The sequence below is a fragment of the Balaenoptera borealis genome (genome assembly GCF_965194805.1).
Source record: "Balaenoptera borealis genome assembly, chromosome: 16".
NCBI lineage: Eukaryota > Metazoa > Chordata > Mammalia > Artiodactyla > Balaenopteridae > Balaenoptera > Balaenoptera borealis.
Genome location: NC_138872.1, coordinates 1,804,621 through 1,826,941, shown reverse-complemented (window position 1 = coordinate 1,826,941; position 22,321 = coordinate 1,804,621). Strand labels below are relative to the sequence as shown.

Below are 22,321 nucleotides of genomic sequence, written 5' to 3'. Positions count from 1 at the left end.
TCCATTTTTTTCGGTCTTTACAGAATTCCCTTAATGGAAAAAATTTCAATTCCCTGGAAGACTGTAAAAGGCAACTGGAACAGTTCTTTGCTCAAAAGGATAAAAAGTTTTGGGAAGATGGAATTATGAAGTTACCTGGAAAATGGCAGAAGGTAGTGGAACAAAACGGTGAATACGTTGTTCTATAAAGTTCTTGGTGAAAATGAAAACTGTGTTTTATTTTTATTTAAAAACTGAAGGAGCTTTTTGGCCAACCCACTATAATAAAATAATTTGAATTGTTGTGGAAAAGAAGAGGTACTGGAGCAGTGGACTCGGTCTAGGGAACCCAAAGCTGTCCATGCCTCGAGGGACAGTGGAGCTGCCACTGCTCTCTGGAAATGAGCTCATGTCTCCTTCCCTCTGCAGGAAACTCACAGTACAGCCAGCAGCAGGCGGGGTACCAGCAGGGCACAGCCCAGCAGCAGACGTACTCCCAGCAGCAGTACCCCAACCAGCAGAGCTACCCCGGGCAGCAGCAAGGCTATGGTAAGCGGTTGGGGGGGCCATCACAGGAATGCGGTCATTCGGTGGGCGCCCAGCAGGCTTCTTATTTTGGAACAGTTGTAGATTTCTGGAAAAGCTGTGAGGAAAACTGAGAGTCCTCCCACCCCGGTTAACCTCGTCCATTACCGGGGCCCTGTGGTCACAGCTAAGAAACCAACGTTGGTGCGTGGCCGTGGACTGAACCAGTTTCTTTGGATCTCACTGGCTCTCCCGCATGTCCTTCTCTGTCCGGGACCAGTTGACGATCCCACATGACATCAGCCCCACAGCTCCTTGGGCTGCGAAAGTTCCTCAGACTTTCCTCGTCCCTCTTGACCTTGGCACTTTTGAGGAGGGCTGGGCAGGCACTTCCTAGACGCCCCCTTAGGTTGGGTTTGTCTGGCCTGGGTTCTGAGTTTTGGAAAGAAGACCACGGCGAAGTGCCTTTGCGTCCCCTCCTGTGGGCATGACTTGCCTCCGTTGAGTATGGCCTTGGTCACATGGTCAAGGGCGTCTGCCAGGCCTCCCCAGTGTCGGGCTTCCTTCCCTCTCCTCCTCCAGACTCTGGTGTCACTGGGTCCAGCCCCACTCGAGGGGGCACTGTGTACATCAGGGGTCCCCAACTCCCGGGCCGTGGACCAGTACCGGTCCACGCCTGTTAGGAACCAGGCCGCACAGCGGGAGGTGAGCGGCGGGCGAGTGAGCGAGGCTTCATCTGCTTCTCCCCATCACTCCCCATCGCTCGCATTACCGCCTGAGCCATTCTCCCCTCCCCCTGCCGTCCGTGGAAAAATTGTCTTCCATGAAACCAGTCCCTGGTGCCAAGAAGGTTGGGGACCGCTGGTCTACATAGATTGTTTGGAATTCTTCTGTAGGGAAGATGGGTCTCTTCTCCCCCATTCACTTAGTTATTGATCGTTTATTTATATTGGTAGGTGCTCACGGGTATTGATTTTACACACTGACTTACAATCCAAACTTCTTTATTTTATTGTTCAAACCGTCTCAGCCCTGCCTCTTGGGAGCTCAGGTTGGTGCCTGTGGCCCTTGGACGTGCCCCATCCTTTTGGCTTTGAGCACTTTCTTCTTTCTGGGACCACAGTGCTTCCCCTGCCCCAGCCCCAGAAACAGCCAATTTTGGAAAAAACCCTCGGCCTTTGTCAGTTTCTCCTAAACCATCTACTTAGGCTCCGGAGGCACGATTACCGTCTCGCGCGTGTTTTCACCATTTGCTGTGTGTTTGACTCTCGTGTTTACAGTGACCACCGTGACTGGTGTAAACTGGTCGCAGGAAGCAGGCCCGGGGCGCGGAGAGCGGCCCCCAGGCTCCGTCCGGGTGGGGGTGGGAGCACAGCTGCGAGCCACGCGGGACTCGGCGCAGCCGCCAGCTGTGGCGCTTTCACTGCACGGGTTTAACGTGGAGGGAGAACGGGTGCCGGCGTCAGGGGCTCGGGGGGACGGGGGCACGGGGTGGTCTCACGGCTCCCGCATGTGTTCTAGGGCCTGCCCAGGGCGCCCCCTCGCAGTACTCGAGCTACCAGCAGGGACAAGGCCAGCAGTACGGAAGCTACCGAGCGTCTCAGACGGGCCCGTCCGCCCAGCAGCAGCGGCCTTACGGCTACGAGCAGGCAAGCCTTCTGCGCGTTTCCAGACTCGCAGCCCCCGTGTGTGTGAGACGTGACGAAGGTTTCCCCTGTGGCCAAGAGAAGCAATAACACAGGGTGACCCGGCTCCCAGGGTCCCTCCAGGATGTTAATTCTCTGAGCCTGTAAGGTTTTTAACCTCTTCGGTCAGACACAGCTGGCTCTTTGTGTCCTTGTCCTTTCACACCTCGGGTGTTTCCCGCGTGCCAGCAGCGTCGGGTGTCTGGTGCGCGCTCGGGGGCCACGGCGACTAGGCAGATTCTAGAGCTTGCATCTCGCCTGACACAGCCGGGCGCTGTTGGCGCCGGGATGGAGCAGCGGCAGGTAGTTCTGGGAAGAGGACCCAGAGGGCAAAGCGACAGAACGACGGGTGGCAGGGCTGGCATAGACCAGGTCGGGGAGGCCCTCTCTCGGGCGACAGCGAGGCCGTCAGACCGGAGCAGAGCCGCTCAGGCTCCCAGGACAGCAGGGAGGCCTCGCCCACCTGACGAGGATTTGCTCTGCGTGGGGTGGGGCCCTGGAGGCCGTCGGGGCCTTCGGTGACAGCACGGTGGCTGCTGGAGAGAGGTGAGAGGCTCCGGGCCTCTAGGTGCTCTCAGAGGTGGCGCCAGCGGGATTTGCTGGTGGACCGGACGTGGGGCGTGTGGGAGAGGCGGGTCGGGGCGGCCCCAGGGATTTCAGCCTGGGCTGCTTGAGGCAGCTGCCATTTCTCGGGGTGCAGAGGGCTGTCTTGCACCAGCGTGAATGAGAAAATCAAGAAAATCAAGCTTAACTTCAGATGCCTCTCAGACTTCCACCTGGAGGCGTGGGGGAGAAGGGCGGTAAATGATGGATGTCGGCCCCTCCTGGTGGGAGAGAAACCCACGAGGGGTGAATGTAAGTGTCCGGGGGCCTCTCAGCGGAGGTGCCATGGGGCCAGGACGTGAGGATGAGAGTGAGCCAGCCACAGGACGCAGCCGTGCAGAGGTCCTGAGGTGGCCAGGTGTGTCTCATGCGAGTCGGTCAGGAGGAGGCTTGGCGTCTGCAGCTCAGGGCAGGAGCAGGGCAGTGGGGCGGGAGGAGACTTATCCTGGGCATCTTTGGAACCTCCTTTGAAGAGAGGCCCTTGCAAGGGGTGATTGTCCATCGGTGGCCTTTTGCGTTGGGTCATAGGTACTAATGACCGTTTACATAGCTAATGAAATCTCAAGGCACCACATGGATGACGGATGTTTTTCTCAGGTACCTGAATAGGTAAGGTCCTGTATTTTATTTTTTTAAATGCTTCTCACCCTGCTCCCTAAAGAGAGATAATGAACCAGTCATACTTAGACGATGAGTTTTCAACATGAGTAAACAAGCCCAGGGCAGGGTAATTAAGGAGAAAACCTTTTTGACCTTGAAGAGAGCAGTTTGGAATGTTCCCGTGAGTGTGCCGGAAGTGGTGCCAATGTCGTTTGTGGCTGGGGGAGCCCGTCACAGACCTGTTCACAGCAGGCTCAGGGTGGGGACGTGACTTGAGGCACCTGGACCAGGCCCAGCCCAGCCCAGCCAGCTGCTGTGTGACTGGGTGAACCAGCCTCTTCCACCCTCTGACCTAAATCAGTAGCTGCGGCCTGGATAGTGGCTTCTGGAAGGCCGCTTCTCTGCCTGCCTCGTGGAAACAGGCAGAGGCTGTTTGGTCGCTTGCCTTTTATCCTCCCTCCACCTCTCAGCCTGGGTGTTGGCGGGGGCGGGGCGGTCTGTCTTACCCTTGGGCGTGGACCCTCTCACGCAGGACTGTTGGGGTGTGATCTGTGTCCTTGTCTCTTGCAGGGCCAGTACGGAAATTACCAGCAGTAAAGGACAAACATTCTTATGGAGGCTTGCAGCGGCATGTCTGTCTGGGACGGACAGGCCAGTGACAGTTCTGATGAGCTGTGACCTGCGGGCTGCCCCTTCACCCCACGCAGCGTCTGCATGTGAAGCGTGCACATTTCACGTGGGGCAGGACGCCGAGCGTGCACCGCTGGTGCAAGACAGCGCTTTGATGGTGTGACATATTTGGTGCTGTGTATAGTATTGTATGTCCATACAACGGAGAGGTTGTCCCTTTTTGTCCGCCCCACCCCCCCGCAGTGTTTCTAGCTAGCTTTAGGGGTCCTTTTGTCATCAGAGTGTTCTGTGCCCAGTGATGGGACATACCTACAAGAGGCCATAGTCCACGTACTTAAACAGACCTTAGGTCTGATGCGTCTCATGCACTGTCGTACTGTGGGTTGTAAACTTGTCTTTCACTGGCCGCACCGCAGCTGGACACGTGTGCACAGCCCCTGGATGGCAGCCTCTTCCTGTGCCTCGATGGGGGGGTGGTGGTGGGAGGCATCTTCTGTGATTTGCGTCAGTTTCTGTTACACGATGGAAAAGATGACTAAGCCTCATTTGGAGACGCTGTGAACCATTATTTTCAGAGCTCACTCGTTACCTGTGTCTCTCACCAATCGTGTTTATCCAAAAAGTTATATGTTTTTGTATTAAAAAGTAAAGAGGGATCAATGACTGTTCTAAATAAATAGGAATCCATGAAGGCAATGAATGATTAGCCTTACCCAGGGAGAGTGGTGTTGCTGAAGGAAAGAGAAGGTAGTCTCTGGAATTACTTTGGCTTTGGCCCTTGTTTATCTGATGGTCATTTCTGGAATTTTAATATTCAATATGCCCAATTCCAAAGTTATAATTTAAAATATTGACACCAAATTTTCCAAACTGTTGGCAAGTTGTTTATTTTATACTACTTCTTCCAGGACCTACTTATTCAGATCTCCAAGCAAGCTTTCCTTTTCTTTCAGGGATATCTGAAATTCACATCTTATATTTAAAAAGAACACCACTGATTTTACTGTGTTCTTCCTAATGAGAAGGAAAGCTCTTATGGAGAGAAATTTGAGTTAATATTTACATTCCTAGGACATTAAATGCCATTTAAATTCTGTGCAGACATTAAAGACAGCTCATGTGGAAAAGTCAGGTCAAAGGAAAAATTCTACATTTCACTAAAAAGTCATATGGACATTTTATCAACTCTTACCTGGATAACAATATTCATATTTATTATGACCCCTTTAAAAACATCTTTGGATAAATGCTGACATATTTCCAAGACAACCAGAAAATAAAAATATATCCAATTCTTCATATATCAGGTCTACTGAAGGTGTTTTATTAAGTTTGAAATTTAAAGTAGTTCTTTATCCAGAATTGAATACTTTACAGTTTATAAGACATTTTCGATGTGTTTTTACTGGAGTGAATTCCTACAGTCCACACTGGGAATCTGGTGGCAATTACTTGTTGCTGTTTTACAGATGAATCACTAAGGCTCAGAGGAAAGAAGGGACGGGTCGAGTATTAGTCCTGTTCTAGGACCTTCTCCCCTCCTCTGTGGAGACAGAATCACACACGCCTTGGGATAGAAGTGTTTATTTTGTAGACATACGGGTTTTTAGAAACCCTTAGCACTGGTAAGGGCTTAAAAATACATCTCTGTATTAAGTTACTGAAATGAGAGTCCTTAACTGCTAAATGACACAGACATTAGTAATTTCATTTGGGGAGCCACTTCCCTTGATTTTGTCCTGTTCTTTCCTGACAATTTTCATAGAACTAATTTGCAAACTCAGTCGGGGATTAAATTTTCCCGTTGAAAATGTTAAGCATTTCAGAGAACTGTGAAAATAGTTTATTTTTATTTCTTGCCAGTCTGGGAATATGCCTTTTGTGTGTGTGTGTGTGTGTGTGTGTGTTTGTTTTTTTTAAGTGCTGTATTAATACTTTTTGAAGGAAAAGGACACAAAAAAACTTATCCCGAAACTTCAATCTGAAATGTCTTACATTAAGAATTTCTTGAATGTTGTGTATATATTTTTAAAAGCACTTTGTGAAATAGTTTGTACATCTATTTCCTAATTTATACATGATTGTCGGTGTTCATATATTTAATGATTAATAACAAAATGTTTATTTAACGTGCTGTCCGTTTTTATGTAATATTGTGGGGAAGTGATGCCAGCAGCTCGTTTCCGTTCCCTGTTCTGTGTCTCCTCTTCCGCAACACGAATGTCTGCAGACGCTTAGGCCCGAGAGTCGCTCGCGCGGTGCGGTCGGTGCCGCCGAGTTGCCACGGCCGAGGCCCGGGCCGGGCGGGCCTCGAGCGGTGACCGGCGCGGCCCGCGGAGGTGCCGACAGCGCCCAGTTCGCCGGCTGGCCCCGCCGCCTCCGGCCCGAGCATCCCTCGCGCGCCCGCAGTCGCAGCCGGGCCTCGGCGGTCCGTGCGGGGCGGCCGCTCACACTCGGACCGAGAGGAGGGCGTTTCCGTGTGACTTCCCGGCCCTGACTGAGCAGGTCACGCCGTCTCGTCCGTGAGCACAGCCCGTTCCCGGACAACCATCCTCACCCGTCCGTTTCTCTCCTCAGCCGGACTTTGGCGTCTAAGTTGTTTATGCCTTTGTTGTGATTAATAAACTGGCTCTTCGAGAACCGTCCTGGAGACTGAGTTTCCGTGAGGTGATGGGGAACCGGAAGCCCCGGCGGGGAGACGGCTGCCGGGCCCGAGGTCCCTGCGTCCCCGAGTCCCCGGGTCCCGAGGCGGCCCCGGTCCACACGCCGAAGACCACGCTCGCCTCTGCGCAGACGCGAGCAGCTCCGTTTCCCCACCCCTCCCCGCGCCGCACATGCGCGCTGGGGAGCCCGGCCCAGGCGGGACCCACCCCGGAAGTGACCCCCGGAGCCGGCCCCGGAAGTGGAGTGCCGTCTCGAGTGGTGAGTGCGAATAGCGGCTGGGGGCGCCCTCGGGTCCCCGGCCCGGGCTTCCGGCTTCCCCTCAGCGCGCGTGGGCGGGCTCGGGTGGCCCGGAGACGCCCTCGGGCCGAGGTCCTGAGTGTGAAACCCTTCCTCCCGGACGTTGCTCTGTACCTGCTGTGGCGCGCGGTTGCACCAAACAGCGTGAGCGTGCGCGCGCGTGATAAACACTGGGTCGCACAGGAGCGGCGTCCTCCTGCGAGGGCGCTCTGGGCGGGCTGGGCCGGCACCGGGTACGCCGTCCGCGCCGCTGCGGACACCGGGGTCTGTCCTGCTCGCGGGCCTGTCGGGAGGAGGGAGGCGTGTCCTTCGGGTCAGCTCCCTGGAGGGGGCTTCCTTCTGTAGAGGGCCCTTCTCACGACACGAGCGGAAAGGAGATCACGCTTTTCAACGCAATTCAGTTCCCAGGCAGATATGCTTTAGCAGAGAAAACGTGTCCACAGTTAAGGAGCACAAAACTGATTCTTTTAAAATGACCCTTGCCTCGGTTCCCTTGGATGGTGGTCGCGTACGCATCCCTCATTTGAAGAACCCTGCTGTGAAACACAGGCAGCGAGGACACTGTGTTGGGCACGCGAGAGCCTCTCTGAGTCTCAGCCTCCACTGCTTTGGAGTGGGCGTAAAGGGGCTTCTTCCCTGGCGGTCCAGCTGTTAAGACTCCGCGCTTTCAATGCAGGGGGCACCGTTCGATCCCCGGTCGGGGAACTGAGACCCCGCATGCCAGGCAGCGTGGTAAACAAAACGGGATAAAAAATGTAAGGGTCGGAAGTTATGGCACCATCACTTTAGGATACTTTAAGGAGCGTTTGTAAAGGCCCAGTTTAAAGCGGAGTGTGCAGGGAAACAGCAGAGTTAGTGTTTTTATCTGGCGCTAGTAACAGTGGAGTTGGTTCTGCGCCTAGACACCCGCAGGATAAGGGGAGGGCCAGTTACCAGGACCAGCAGGGAGCAGTGTAGACGGGGCTTCCTTGGCTGGAAGTCGACCTTCAGTCAGGATCCAGCCCTCCTGCTTCTCCCTCCAGTCTCCTCCCCACGGCAAGGTAGCTGAGGTTAGGTATGCAGGGTAGGCTCCTGAAACGGAGCAGGGTGGAGAAGGGGTCTAGACAAGCAGATGGGAAAAAACCAGCATGCGCTGTTACCCCTCATAGGGTGGTGGTAAGGGATTTTTGTTTGTTTGTTTGTTTTTGGCCGAGCAGCTTGGGGGATCTTAGTTCCCTGACCAGGGATTGAACCTGGGCTCTCGGCAGTGAGAGCGCAGAGTCCTGACCACTGGACCGCCGGGGGAATTCCCATGGAATAAAATTTAAAATTTCCGTAGGAGGATCTTAGAGGAGGCTCCTGGCAGATGATAACGTGTATGGACCAGTAGAACTGATCTTAACACTTCACAGAACAAAGTGGAGCCCTTGCTGTGTATTGAGCGCCTTCCCAGCATTTTTTTTTTTTTTTTTTTTTTTTTTTTTTGGCTGTGTTGGGTCTTCGTTTCTGTGCGAGGTCTTTCTCTAGTTGTGGCGAGTGGGGGCCACTCTTCATCACGGTGCGCGGGCGTCTCACTATCGCGGCTTCTCTTGTTGCGGAGCACAGGCTCCAGACGCGCAGGCTCAGTAGGTGTGGCTCACGGGCCTAGTTGCTCCGCGGCATGTGGGATCTTCCCAGACCAGGGCTCGAACCCGTGTGCCCTGCATTGGCAGGCAGATTCTCAACCACTGCGCCACCAGGGAAGCCCCTTCCCAGCATTTTTAAAGGCCCCCATCCTGTAATCATGAAGTCTGATTGACTCTGGGCCCTCAGCTTTCACCACCGTCCCACCTTTTGTACTCTACTCTGCTGGGCCCAGGAACAGGGATGCTCCTAGGAGGAATCTGAGTTCCCACTGCACAGTATAGACCAGCGCTGTCCAGTAGAACTTTCTGTAATGGTGGAAATGTGCTAATGGGTGCTGGCCACTGTGTTACTACCCACTGGCCACGTGGCTGTGAGCACTTGAAATGTGGCTTGTGTGACTGAGGGACTCAATTTTTACGTTTAACATTTTTTTAGTTAATTTAAACTTAGTAGCCACACGGGGCTATTGGCCAGAGCAGGTAAAGCATTAGAAGGAAAACAAAGACCAGTCATGTGAAACCAAAGTGAACTTGTTCATGTGCCAAGGGAGAGCCACGGCATGCGTTCAGCAGATTTTTCCAAACACATTGAAAAGGTAAAAAGGAGGAGTACTCCACATTAGGCAAGATTCAGAGTTCAGGTCTCTGGTTGGCTTTCCAATCGTCACCTCTTTGATTGATCGCTTTCAGGTTTCGTGTTACCAGTGCCCAGAAGCTTGGTTTTCAACCCGGCCGGAACGGATGGCGTAGCTCTCCAACAGACTTAGCTGTGGGTGTGCTTCTTTGATGATCAGGTGGTTGTTTTTGCCCCTTGACAACCTGCTTTCACACTCCACTCCCACTCCTCCCATCTGAGAGATCTGTGACCTTGGGTAAGTCACTTCACCTCTCTTTGCCTCCGTGTCCTCAGCTGTACTTTCTTTACAGGGCTGTTATGAGAGCTAAATGCATTAATCCCTGGAAAACACTTAGAACAGTATCTTGCCAGTAGTGAGGTACAGGTCTTAAATGTTTATTGTTAAACTTATTTCTAGATGCTTTTGTGTCACTGTAAATGGGATTGTTGTCTTAATTTCATTTTATAGTTTGCTGCTAGTGTAGAAGAACACAGTTGACTTTTGCAAATTAACCTTGTAACCGATAACCTTGCTTCTTTGTATATTAATTCTAATCTTTGTTTTATAGATTTCACTGGAATTTGCTGTGGAGACAGTCATATTTTCTGCAGTTTTACCTCTTTTTTTTTATTTTTTTAATTCTTTATTGCAGTGTCTAAAAGAGAGTGTTGTACCGACGTGTTGAACATGGGCACCCTTGCCTTTTTCTCTGTCTCAAAGGGTGACAGTTCTGTCTTTCTCCGGTCAGTGTGGTGTTAGCTGTAGGCCTTCTGTAAATGCCTTTTATCAGGTTGAAGATGTTCCTTTCTGTTCCTAGTTTGCTGTGTCGTTTCATTTTCCTAATCATGAGTGGGTGCTGACTTTTGTTAGGTGTATGTGGTTGTCACCGTGAGATGGGTGAGTGGGTCTGACTGTTGGTGAAGCCTGGGGCTCCAGAGATCATCCTACTTGGTCCTGGTGTGTGATCCTTTCTCTACTGCTGGGCTCAGTTGGATGCTTTGTCAAGGGTTCTTCACTTCTTATTCATGAAGAATGTTGGGCTGTCATTTTCTTTTTTCGTAATGTCAGGTTTTGGTACTGGGCTTTCGCTGCCCTCAGTAAATGAGTTGGGTAGTGATCTCACTTCCTGTATTTTCTGAAAAAGTTTTTGTAAGATTGCTGTTATTTCTTCCTTGAATGTTTGATAGAATTTACCAGTAAAACAGTCTGAGTCTGGAGTCTTCTTTCTGGAAATGTTCTTTTATAACAAATTCAACTTCTTTAGTAGATACAGGGCTGTTGGGATTTTCTGTTTTTCTTGTGTTTATTTGATAGTTGTGTTTTTCAAGAAATTTGTCCATTTCACATAAGTTGTTGAATATGTTGGCAAAAAGTTGTTCATGGTGTTCTTTTACCCTTTCAATGCCTGTAAGGTTTGTATTGATAACCCTGACATTGGTGATTTGTGTTCTCTACTTTTCTTATCAGTCTAGCTAGAGGTTTGTCAGTTCTGTTTATCTTTTCAATGAGCTAGTTTTTAAGCTGTGGTAGTTTTTCACTTGTCAGTTTTCAGTTTCATTTATTTCTGCTCTTTATTATTTCCTTCTTTCCATTTACTTTGCTCTTCTCTCTGATTTCTTTTTTTCTTCTTTTTTTAAATACTTAACGAATTTATTTGACTGCGCCGGGTCTTAGTAGCAGCATCTGGGCTCTTTAGTTGCAGCATGCAAACTCCTAGTTGTGGCATGTGGGATCTAGTTCCCTGACCAGGAATGGAACCCGGGCCCCCTGCATTGGGAGCATGGAGTCTTAGCCACTGGACCACCAGGGAAGTCCCCTCTCTCTGGTTTCTTGATTTGAAACCTTAAGTCACTGATTTTAGATCTTTATTCTCTTTTTTTTTTTAATTAATAATTTTAAAGTATATTTAGGAAGGATGAAGCCTAGAAGGTTAAAAATTAGAAACTCTAGAATTAGAAAAGAAAAAAAAAATATAGTTCAACACAGTTGAAAGCACATGCAGAAGGAAGTTAATACATTATTAAAAAATTAAGTGGAAAGACTGAAATTAGAATGCTAATATTATTGTATCTAAAGCAGAAAATTATTTCTTTCTTCTCCACCTCTAGAGAGAAAATCAAATTCTCTAATGCCACCAAGAACAGAATAGGGAGAAATGTTTGCAATTAAAGAGTTGCAGTATATAAAAAAGCTAGTTGTTCAAGGTAAGCCAGATTGGTTTGTGTGGTAGTGGTTTCCAAGATGACCCCCTATGTAGATCTTTCTTCTCTTTACTAATAGAAGCATTTAGAGCTAAAAGTTCCCCTCTAAGCACTACATTAGCTGCATCCCATGAATTTTGGTATGTCATACTTTCATTCAGTTCAAAATATTTTTTGATTTCTTCTTTTGCCTATTGGATTATTTAGAAGAGTGTTGTTTAATTTCCAGATAGTTGGGGTTTTCCTAGGTATTTTGTATTTATTGACTTCAATTCTGTTGTGTTGTTTAGCGAATACACTTGATATGTTTCTATCCTTTTAAATTTGTTTATTTATTTATTAAAAGAAAAAATTTTTTTTTGATGTGGACCATTTTTAAAGTCTTTATTCAATTTTGTTACAATATTGTTTCTGTTTTATGTTTTGGTTTTTTGGCTGCCAGGCATGTGGGATCTTAGCTCCCCAACCAGGGATCAAACCTGCACCCCCTGCATTGGAAGGCAAAGTCTTAACCACTGGACTGCCAGGGAAGTCCCCGCTCCTTTTAAATTTATTGAGACTCCTCTTATGACCTGTGGTGTGGTCTGTCTTAGTGAATGTTTCACATGCAGCTACAGATAACGTATATTCTCCAGTTGTTGGATGTACTGTTCTATAAATGTCAATTAGTCCATATCGTTGATAGCACTGTTCAGATTTTCTATGTCTTTACTGTTTTCGATTGTTTGTTTCCTTTTTCAACTACTCATTTCATCACTTCTTGAGAGAGTGTTGTGAAAATTTCTTGCTATCATTGTGGAATGGTCTAGGCGCACGGGCTTCAGTAGTTGTGGTGCGTGGGCTCAGTAGTTGTGGCGCATGGGCTTAGTTGCTCCACGGCATGTGGGATCGTCCCGGACCAGGGATTGAACCCGTGTCCCCTGCGCTGGCAGGTCGATTCTTAACCACTGAGCCACCAGGGAAGTCCCCCCAAAATAGTCTTTTATACTTATCATCTCTGTTGCTCTCTCCTCGTTCCTAAAGGTTGGGGTTTCCCTGTGGTGTCATTTTCTTTCTGGGGTACTGCTTGTGGAGACAGTGTCTCCCACCACCCAGCATGTCTTACTTCACTTCCCTCCCTGAAGGATATTTTCACGGGCTGTGTAATAATGCTGGGTGAGACTTTTTTTCTTTTAGCACTTTAAAAATATCTTTTAAGAGGGCTTAATGCAGTGTGGGATCCTGGAACAGAAAAAGGATATTCATGGGGAAACGTGAAATCCAAATGCCATCCTGAGTTTAATTAATAATAACATAGCAGGGTTTGTTTCTTAGTTTTGACAAGTGTACCCTGGTCATGTAAGATGCTAATATTAGGGGAAACTGAATAAGACGTATATGGGAATATCACCTTTTCTGTAAATCTAAAATCATTCCGAAATAAAGGTGTATTTAGGAGAATACATTAACAGAAAGATAACAGGAGGAGGGTGTCCCCATGGAGGGGCGGCCCAGTGGAAGGGGAGAGCACCTACGTCAGGAGGTGAGGGTTTGGTCACTGTCGAGGCTGGGTGAGTAAACATACTGAGGGTAACGGAGCCAGGACTCTGACAGTCAGAGGATGGACTTGCAAAGACAGAAGGAGAAAATTAGGCAGAACCTTGTGGTGTTGAGTTGGAATTGGGAGTATAGGTGTGAACCCATGGTTTTCAAAAGATGCTGCTCCAAAACCGTGGGTGGATCAGTGTAGCAGTGACTACAGGTGTGAGTGTTGTGTGTGGATGCGTTTACCTTCGTCTGCTCCGTCCGCGGAGAGGACCCACAAGCAGCACCACCCCAGGACCCCTGAGCACCCCCAGCACACAGGTGGCCTTCTCAGTACCATTCTCCACTAAAAGAACCAGGGCTCCTTGGAGTAAAGGCTGATTTCAGGGTCAGCCAGGGAAAGTACCCGGCGAGCCTGGAACATTTTGTGCCAGGAAGCAGGGAGGTGCTCACAGGTTGAGGGGCACGTGTCAGAAGGACACCGAAGGCAAGGGATGGGCTGCCACTGCCCAAACCAGAGACAATTTGAGCATCGAAGTAAATGGTAGTAACAGAGTGTAGCTAACTGAATAAAATAGGAAACTGAGCCCATGAAAATGAGTCAATGGGCAGTTCATGAGGAACGGGATTTGCACAGTCTCAGACCACCTCCCCCGAGGTCCTCGTAGCTACACAGGGAGGGAGGGGCGCCCCGACAGCAGGGAAGCCGGGCAGGGCCCCCCTGCGCTGGAGCTCCGTGTGCAGGGTGAGCAAGGCCCCGTGACTCGTGTGAAATTCCTGCCAAAGGTGCATTGCCCGCGTCTCGTCACAAAGGGACGTCCGTCAGAAGGAAGACGAGGACATGCTGCAGAACAGCTGGCCTGTGACCTTCCAGGTGTCAGGGGCACGAGAGTCAGGGAGGGGCTGCAGAGATGTGACAGCAAAACGCAGCTCGTGGTTCTGAGCTGGACCCTTTGCTGTGGGAGACGCTATAGGGACCGTTAGCCAAACCTGGGGGTCTGGGCATGGCTGGTGGCCTGGTTTCAAAGGCCATCCCCCTGGTTCTGTAGGGGGTGCCTCTGTCCACAGGGAGCCACACTTCCGTGTCCCGGGGGGTGGGTGTCAGATTGGCCGCTCACCATCAAGTGATTCACGGACTTTCCTTTGTACTGTTCTTCCAACTTTTCTATAACTGATTGTTTCCAAACAAAAAGCAAAGCTTTTCAGTGCCATGTGGAGGGAATAACTCCCACCAAGACAGTACTTCCTTTTCAGAAGGGGCAAGAGGTGTGGAGCAGGAGGCACACAGGAGGGGCTTCAATGGAAAAGGCAAATTCTGTTTCCTCACCTGCTGTATTGCGCACATGGTGGCTTTATAATTATTTTTAAAATAGTGCGTGTACATTTATATCCCTTCTGTATGTCTAGTTCGCACTTAACGATGGGAGGAAAGCCTCAGTGGTTTCCTTTTATGTGGCACACGTGTGCCTGTGAAGCGGGGACATGTGGAAGTGGGTGATGTTCAGAACAGTGGAGGGGGAGGGCTGTCGTCTCCTGGAGGGCTGGGCCTGAGACGCCTCACGTTGGCCCTCGGCACCTGCAAGATACATAATTGTCACAAGCTGTTTAATGAACAAGCAGTGGTGTAACCAGCTCTTAGTGAATGAAAAGTAGCTCACGTGGGCCGAGTACTGCTGTCGTGCTTCCCGTCCCTCCCAGCCTGGTCCGTCGTCAGATGAGTGAACTGTCCTAGGTCACCCTGGGGAAAAGGGGCAGAGGTCCTTGTACAGAGTCTGGCAGCTTACCCACTGCACCCATAGGAAATATCCCACTGTGTTCCAGTTGGACCATTTTAAACTGTGCAGGATAACACCATAGCATCTGAGTAAATGGGTGTTTTTAAGAAATTTTGATTTGAGGCTGATATTTCCTTTTTGATATTTTCATTTAGCAGGTATTTGATATTCTATAGGGAGTATATTCCAGAGTTGCAAGAGATTTAATGATTTAAATCCTTTGTACACAGGTCTTTCCCCCAAGTAGCATATAGGCTAAGGAGACTTTTCTTTCGCTGCGCTGTGCAGCTTGCGGGATCTCAGTTCTCTGACCAGGGATCGAACCCGGACCCCCGGCAGTGAAAGCCCAGAGTCCCAACTGCTAGGCCCCCAGGGAACTCCCTCCAAGTAGCATATAGGCTAATAGGGCACGACTCGGAGTGGAAAGAGGTGAGTGAGGTAAGAAAGTCATTCATTGGTTCATTTATTTGTTTCAGAAACACGCACCAGGATTCTCCTGTGCCAGATGCTGACACTTCTTTAGTTTCGGTTTCATGTTCAGGTTTAAACCAGATGTCTTATTTTGCCAGTTTGACTTTTGTTAAGGAACCATGATACGTTCGAGGCTTTTCTCAGCGAGATCCTGGCCGGTGTTGGAGGGCGTGGGGTGCTGGACACCATGGGCACGAGCGTTTCCCAGGCCCGGGCGGCTCCTTCCCCAGCACGCTTCTCCCAGGCTGCTCTCGGTCAGCTGTGCGGGCTGCACCAAGCACCAGGAACCCCCCAGGAAGAAGCTGCTCTCAGAGAAAAAACTGGTGAGGCTTCTAACCTTGAAGGAATTTGACTGCCGTTTCCCCTCCGAAGGCACAGGGCGTTGTTGTGAGCTCTTGTTGTCTTGTCTTCATTTATCCTTGGAAATGAGGACGTGAGGTGAAGGCCTGCGGGTACCAAATACTGGGCTGGCCTAAAACTGCGGCGGACCCGGAGCAGTGCCCAGCGCGCCGGAAGTGATGACCGTGTTCGCTCCCTTCGCCGGGAGGGTGCCTGGGGCTTTAGGTATCATTAGCCTGTGTGTCTGAGATATGTACTATATATATTCTTAGATACATGTGAATAGTTCTTAATTTATGACATGGGGGGGTGGGGACCGGAGACATACACCTTTAGTTTTATAGTTCCCGAAGGCTTACATGTTTCTTTATTCTGTTTACCAAAACCTGTTTAAAACATGAATGATCTTTAATTAAATTCAAGAATACACGTTTATAATCCACTTTGTTTCCTCCTAAGTGCGGGTTCCAATTAAGGCTCATTAGGGCAAACAGTACTTCCTGTGGAAAAATTACTTTGGCAGTCAGCGTGTGCACTCAGATATATCAAGTTTTCACATGGTTTTGTCTCCTCCCCAGAATGTAAACATTGACTCTTAAGTTTTATCTTCTGTACGATGCTCATTAGTTGTGCTTTTTTCCCATCGGGTTGATTTCCATTATGTTCAAAATTGTACATTGTGTTTTTGAAACAGTAATTCATGGTTTTTCCATGTGGTGGTGCCAGAGCGTCATAAAGTATTTCTGTATTTTCCTTTAAAAAAAGATCTGCTTATGGAGTAGTGGATGGAAATGCAGATGCCCTGGTCCCCATGGAGGGGCCGTGTGGGCGACCACGTCAGCCTGTGTGCATGTGCAGGGAGCAGGTGGGCTCCTCGGGACGGGACGGCTGGGCTGGGAGTGGCGCCCTCAGCACTGCACCCGGGCACCTCGGGCAACTGGACATCTTGTCCTGTGAGCGAACGTTAATGAAATATTAACCTGGTTAGGGGACTTCCCTGGTGGTCCAGGGGTTAAAGCTCTGCGCTCCCAGTGCAGGGGGCTCAGGTTTGATCCCTGGTCAGGGAACTAGATCCCGCACGCCGCAACGAAGATCCCGCGTGTGACAACTAAGACCCGGCGCAGCCAAATAAATAAATGTTAAAAAAAACATAAATATATATGTTAACCTGGTTAGATAGTTCTGATTCTTTAGGTAAGTTGTGTCTCCCTTAGGGACCTAGAGAAAAACTTGCTCTCAGATAAGGGCTCTGTCTGCATCACCCCATTTAAAAAAGGAGCCCTGTTCAGTCAGCCACAGAAGACTTCTGTTCTTAGTTGGAAGCCTGATAATGGCCCAGGGACTGTCACTCTCATTCTCTCGTCCTGAGGAACAGAACTTTCCATTAGTAAAGACCTGTTATTTCAATAACGTGTTTCTATTTGAAAAAGCTGGGAAGACGCTTTATTTAAGGAGTATCTCCTAAACTGCGTTTTATTTAGGTTTTTAGCGTGGAGTTTGTGACTGGGGTGTGTATTCCACGCTGAGCATTTTTTACGTCTGTGTTGTTGATTTACATTTGCCTACAAATAGCAGTGACTTGTGGGAACTCTTTCTTATATTTGCATTTTAGGAGCGATTAGCAATATTAATATCATTAGCTTCTAATTTTAAAGCCTGTCATGGGTAGAAAAGGTACATTTCAAATGACTGCTTGGTCCTTGGGAGGACTGCAGAGTTACTAACGACAGGCCACTGTGTGCTCTCTGCAGAAAAGGCATTTTGTGGACCATCGCCGAGTGCTTGTCCGAGGGGGACGCGGAGGTGACGGGGTGAGCTGCTTCCACAGTGAGCCCCGGAAGGAGTTTGGAGGCCCTGATGGTGGCGACGGAGGCTACGGCGGCCATGTCATCCTGAGAGGCAGGTGTCCCGAGGGGCGGCCCGGGGAAACGCGCTGTGTCTGCACGCCTCCGGGATGGGGAGTTTTCATCTTCTTATCCTAACGGGAAGTTGGATTCAAAAATTGACCTGTGGACATCATTTTATTACATTATGTGGATGTTCACGTTTAGATAATCCACCCAAAACCAACTTTGATCGTTTTTTTTTTTTTAATTTCAGGAACACAAAGACAGTTTACTGTCAGGGAATCTAACATCCTGGTACAGTCTGTCAAAGGGTTAAATCTGTTACTATCTCAGTCAAGTGCTGAAAGGGTATCGATTGCCCTGATGCACATGGAGCACGAATATTAGCAAACTAGTCCCCTCAGTAACCATTCACAGCACAGTAAGGACAGCTGTTTTCAAGATGATGATGACATTATGGGTAATTTTTGAATTGTTTGGAAATTGTAGTATTTTTTTGAAAGAAAATAAGAAATTAGCTTTTTCAGAAAGTCACATCGCTAGTTGAGCGACTTTTGCCACAACTTTATTCCATGGTCCCAGGTGCATTCTTCAGATTTTTTTTTTCGTTTTTATTTTATTATTTATTTATTTATTTTTGGCTGTGTTGGGTCTTTGTTGTTGCACGTGGGTTTTCTCTAGTTGTGGCAAGTGGGGGCTACTCTTCGTTGTGGTGCGCAGGCTTCTCATTGCGGTGGCTTCTCTTGTTGCGGAGCACGGGCTCTAGGCGCCTGGGCTTCAGTAGTTGTGGTGCGTGGGCTCAGTAGTTGTGGCTTAGGGGCTCTAGAGCGCAGGCTCAGTAGTTGTGGCACACAGGCTTAGTTGCTCCGTGGCATGTGGGATCTTCCCGGACCAGGGTTCGAACCCGTGTCCCCTGCGTTGGCAGGTGGATTCTTAACCACTGCGCCACCAGGGAAGTCCCGTCCCAGGTGCATTCTTAACGTTCTTAATCTGAACAAAAGAAACTTAACAACATGAGATGGGTCTGCCTTTGACACAGAGGGAGATGACGCTTCTCGCTCTGACTTCCAGTTGACCAGCAAGTCAAGTCCCTGTCCTCAGTCCTGTCTCAGTACCAGGGCTTTGACGGAGGAGCCGGCGGCAGGAAGAACTGCTTTGGGCGAAGCGGCGCCGTCCTCTACGTCCAGGTAGGCCATCTGGGCCATCAAGCTCCCAGGTCCTGCCGAGTGGTCCAGAGGGGCCCCGTCCCCCACGAAGCAACCCTGGACGGGGGCTCTGTGCTGCTCTCATACCGTGTGAATGTGTCACCTGTTCAGAAAGTCGTGAGACGATGACATTTACAGCGAGGGGCCCACAGGTCTCCCCCGCTGTCTCCAGCCCCGCGATCTGCCCCCGCCCACCCCCTCGGGCACCTCCCTGTGAGCGGAGAGTTTGTGCTCTCAGCATCACTCATTTTCCAGATGCTTCCGTTCACCCTCATGCTTTAGACGCGCTGTTGGGAAAAGCCATTTATGCAGTTTGCCTGCAGTGCAGTCAGCCTCTCACGCCCTTTAGGGCCGGGCCCTTTCCCAGGTCCTTTGTCCCTCTGTGGAGCTTAGTTGTGCCCCCTTCTCATGCTGCCCCTATAAGCGCTTGTTATTTTTCAGGTCCCCGTGGGCACTTTGGTGAAGGAGGGGAACGAAGTCCTGGCTGACCTCTCGCACCCGGGCGACGAGTTCATCGCGGCGCTGGGCGGGGCAGGCGGGAAGGGCAACCGCTTTTTCCTGGCCAACGACAACCGCGCGCCCACGACTTGTACCCCCGGACAGCCGGGTCAGGAGCGGGTCCTCTTCCTGGAGCTCAAAACGGTGGCACACGCTGGGCTGGTGGGTATCACCTGAAGCCCCAGTGGGAGGATGGCGGGGGACATGCCAGGAGAGCAGCAGCCGGGCAGCCCACTTGGCTTCGTCAGGAGCCCTGCTGTCCCTCGTCCCCGGTTCCCGACCCGGGACCCCCGACCTTGGCCGTCCCCACTCTCTTCCAGGTTGGATTCCCCAACGCAGGGAAATCCTCGCTTCTCCGGGCCATTTCCAACGCAAGGCCCACTGTGGCCTCCTACCCGTTCACCACCCTGAACCCGCACGTGGGGGTCGTTCACTGTGAGGACCACCAGCAAATAGCAGGTAGGACGCCAGGGTCTCTCAGAGGGTCAGGGTGACGATGGGATTCAGAGCGATGCTTACGTAACTCTTAGGTGTAGCGTTGTTTTCTTCATTTAAAAACTGTCGTTCTCTATCAGAATCAGGTGTTAGGTTTGCTTCCCACCCTCTCCCCCAGGCATCTGCTAGCGGCAGTGCAGGAATTGGAGTTTAAATTTCAAACCTGGGGAAATTATTCCTTTTCACCGCCTCTATTCTTCTCTTTCATCTGTGGGGAACTCGGTAACGTCAGTCATGTGGACAACATGTGATTTAAAAAGCTTTCCCTGTACCATTTGGAGAGAAGAAAACTTTTTCCAGAAGATAATGTACCCATTAAAAATAGTAAGCCTGCTGGCGATGTGATTTGTATAGCACTTTATATTTGCAGAAGACTCTATCGTTTCTATCGGTAATCAAATTATTAATAGAGTACAGGAAGCCGTTTTCCCCTTTTTTGAATCATTTTTGAAGCCAGAAAGACTGGAATGTGTTAAGTAGTTCTTATTAGACTGATCTGTCATCATGCCTGTCAACCAAATATTTCAAAGCATTAGCAAAACTGAAAGCTGAAATGCCTCGGATGGCAATTGGCCTGATGCATCACTGAGGCAGTAAATTGAACGACTTCACTTGCAAGGTGTTCCTGGGAAGGAGAGGATCAGAGGTCCCAGGTTCCCCTCCTGGACCGTCTGCCCTTCTCCTCCGCAGTGGCCGACATCCCGGGCATCATCCGCGGAGCCCACCAGAACAGGGGCCTGGGCTTGGCCTTCCTGAGGCACATCGAGCGCTGCCCCTTCCTCCTGTTCGTGCTGGACCTCTCGGTGCCAGAGCCGTGGACGCAGCTGGATGACCTGAAGTACGAGCTAGAACAGTACAGGCAAGGCCTGTCCGAGAGACCCCATGCCGTCGTGGCGAACAAGGTCGACCTCCTTCAGGCCAGAGCCCAGCTGCCCCAGCTGCAGGCCCGCCTAGGCCGAGAGGCCATCGCCCTGTCGGCGGCCACCGGCGAGAACCTGGAGGAGCTGCTGCTGCGTCTGAAGGAGCTGCACGATGACCACGTGGCCGCGGAGCTGGAGCGTGGCCGCCAGCCTCTCCGGTGGTAGCGGAGGTGGTAAGCTCGGCAGGTGGCATGGGCAGTGCCCGGGCAGGCTGACTGTGACCGGAGTTGAGGAAGGAGCCCCGAAGAATCGGAGGCCTTGGTGCAGCGGCCTTCCCGCCAGCTCAGGGCTCCCCCACCAATGCGCCCCCTGCCCTGGGCCTAGGACCTTGGGGCGGCGGATGCTCACGCACCCGCCGGTCTGTTCCCAGTGCTTCCCGCGCCCGCCTGCGTGCGACTGACGTGCTACGATGGGCTCGTCTGTGTTAATTGGCCCCTGATTAGCAGGACCCACACTCTGCCTGACGTCACCAAATGCTGCCGAGGGCACACGGTGGATGGGAGCCGGCGTTGCCTGCTGACCCTCGGGTGGTGGCAGCTGTCGCAGAGGTGGGCCCTTGATCCCACGGCTGTGGACACGCCCCGCGAGCGCAGTTTTGCGGGGGTGCTGTGTCTGCGGCACAAGGGCCGGGGGAGGGAAGCACTTGCAGGCGCCCAGTGGTGAAGGAGCAGGTGCGATCCTCTTCTCAGGTGCCGCCGTCTGGGGGAAGCAATGAGGGTGACACCCGCCCTGTCGTCCCAGACGGTGCTGTGCTCTTTGGGAGCCGAGCTTCACGACTGAACGCTCCCAGTATCCGACCCAGGGACGCGTGGCTCCTGACCCGCTTAGTACACGCGAACGGGTTACTAACGGTGGACTGCGGGTGGGGCATTGCAGCGCCGTCCCCCAGGGTAGCCAGTGGCTCAGGTTTGTGCTTCTAGGCGTCGATGGGGGCCGCACCCGCGCCCCCAGCGTCCCCTGACTGCAGGTGCCCCGTGAGGACGGTGCAGCTGCTCCTAGCCTTCTCATCTGGCAAAATGGTCTAGAACTTTTGTTTCCCCCAAATAAAGTCTGATGCATCTGACGTGTCCCTGAGGGCCTAAGGAACGAGTGGAGAAGGGACCCGGGGCCCTTTGGGGATCGGCCTTAGGGTCCCGAGGCAGCTGGCTGAGCCGCTGGGTGCACTTAGGCCAGCGTCTTTTCCGCACGTGGGGGTTGGGCAAACCTCGAATAATAAGCCAGCGCCTGAGCTTTCAGGAGCAATTCCGTTTTGATCTGACGTCAAATCTGCAACTAGAACAAGAGTCCTTTACCTGAAGCTTTATTTTAATGTCTTGTAATTTCAGAGGTCCTTGTGTTCTGGAAACCAGAGATGGGTTTTGCATGTATTTGCTCTCTCTCAGGCCACCGCGAAGAGCAGCATTAATTATCCATGGCCTTTCATCTTGCTTGCTGGGCGCCCACCATGTGTGCTCTTCAGAGGGGAGACACTCAAGATGCCTCCCGTGGCTGACGCAGAAGGGGCGCCCCAGAGGGCAGGGGCTCTGTCCTGTTCTCGACGGTGCCCCCGGCAGCCTCAGGTCCTGACCCCCAGGGCGCACCAGTACGTATTTGTGGAATGAGCGGGTGCATGGCGGGCGATGTTAGGTGCATTTAGGTTTCTTTGAGTTTGAAGACTATTTAGCAGGTGGGTGGATGCCGAGCGAGAGCCGTGTCCCGCTCCCCCAGGCTCAGCCTCGGCCAGGCCCACCTCTCCTGGCCCTTCCCGCTGAGTGATCTGCTCCAAAGTCTGAGCAACTCTTGCTTCCTTGATCAGCCCGGGGCACCGCCTGTTGACCTCTGGCCCCTGGACGGGGACTTCGC

The 22,321-nt window shown here is 51.0% G+C and overlaps 2 protein-coding genes across 10 annotated transcripts in view; both read left to right on the top strand.

Annotated features, from left to right (window-relative positions):
* Positions 1 to 6,667, top strand: part of SS18L1 (SS18L1 subunit of BAF chromatin remodeling complex) — a 29,230-nt gene extending 22,563 nt beyond the window's left edge. Inside the window, exons 9-11 of the mRNA XM_082359822.1 lie at positions 409 to 528; positions 2,026 to 2,153; positions 3,963 to 6,667. Coding sequence (XP_082215948.1) covers positions 409 to 528; positions 2,026 to 2,153; positions 3,963 to 3,989 — 275 coding nt within the window. The 3' untranslated portion in view covers positions 3,990 to 6,667. The remainder of the gene's footprint in view (positions 1 to 408; positions 529 to 2,025; positions 2,154 to 3,962) is intronic.
* A 142-nt stretch (positions 6,668 to 6,809) lies between these two features.
* On the top strand, positions 6,810 to 21,542 carry MTG2 (mitochondrial ribosome associated GTPase 2). 9 transcript variants are annotated; one of them, XM_082359815.1, is made up of 8 exons: positions 6,810 to 6,944; positions 9,278 to 9,459; positions 15,274 to 15,498; positions 17,266 to 17,413; positions 18,433 to 18,548; positions 19,008 to 19,226; positions 19,385 to 19,523; positions 20,250 to 21,542. In XM_082359815.1, the coding sequence occupies exons 3-8, from the start codon at positions 15,295 to 15,297 to the stop codon at positions 20,642 to 20,644; spliced, it is 1,221 nt and encodes a 406-aa protein (XP_082215941.1). In that variant the 5' UTR covers positions 6,810 to 6,944; positions 9,278 to 9,459; positions 15,274 to 15,294; the 3' UTR covers positions 20,645 to 21,542. The 9 variants fall into 9 exon arrangements, with proteins under 9 accessions (XP_082215941.1, XP_082215944.1, XP_082215939.1 ...); XM_082359818.1 differs by lacking the exon at positions 6,810 to 6,944 and adding an exon at positions 6,951 to 7,127 and having other exon boundaries at positions 15,290 to 15,498; XM_082359813.1 differs by lacking the exon at positions 6,810 to 6,944 and adding an exon at positions 6,951 to 7,127.
* The last annotated feature ends 779 nt before the right edge of the window (positions 21,543 to 22,321 follow it).

Coding starts and splice junctions, on each gene's coding strand:
- MTG2 (XM_082359815.1), top strand. CDS start 15,295: ATGATACGTTCGAGGCTTTTCTCAGCGAGATCCTGGCCGGTGTTGGAG. Junction 15,499..17,265: donor TGCTCTCAGAGAAAAAACTG/GTGAGGCTTCTA, acceptor TGCTCTCTGCAG/AAAAGGCATTTTGTGGACCA. Junction 19,524..20,249: donor GGACCACCAGCAAATAGCAG/GTAGGACGCCAG, acceptor TCTCCTCCGCAG/TGGCCGACATCCCGGGCATC.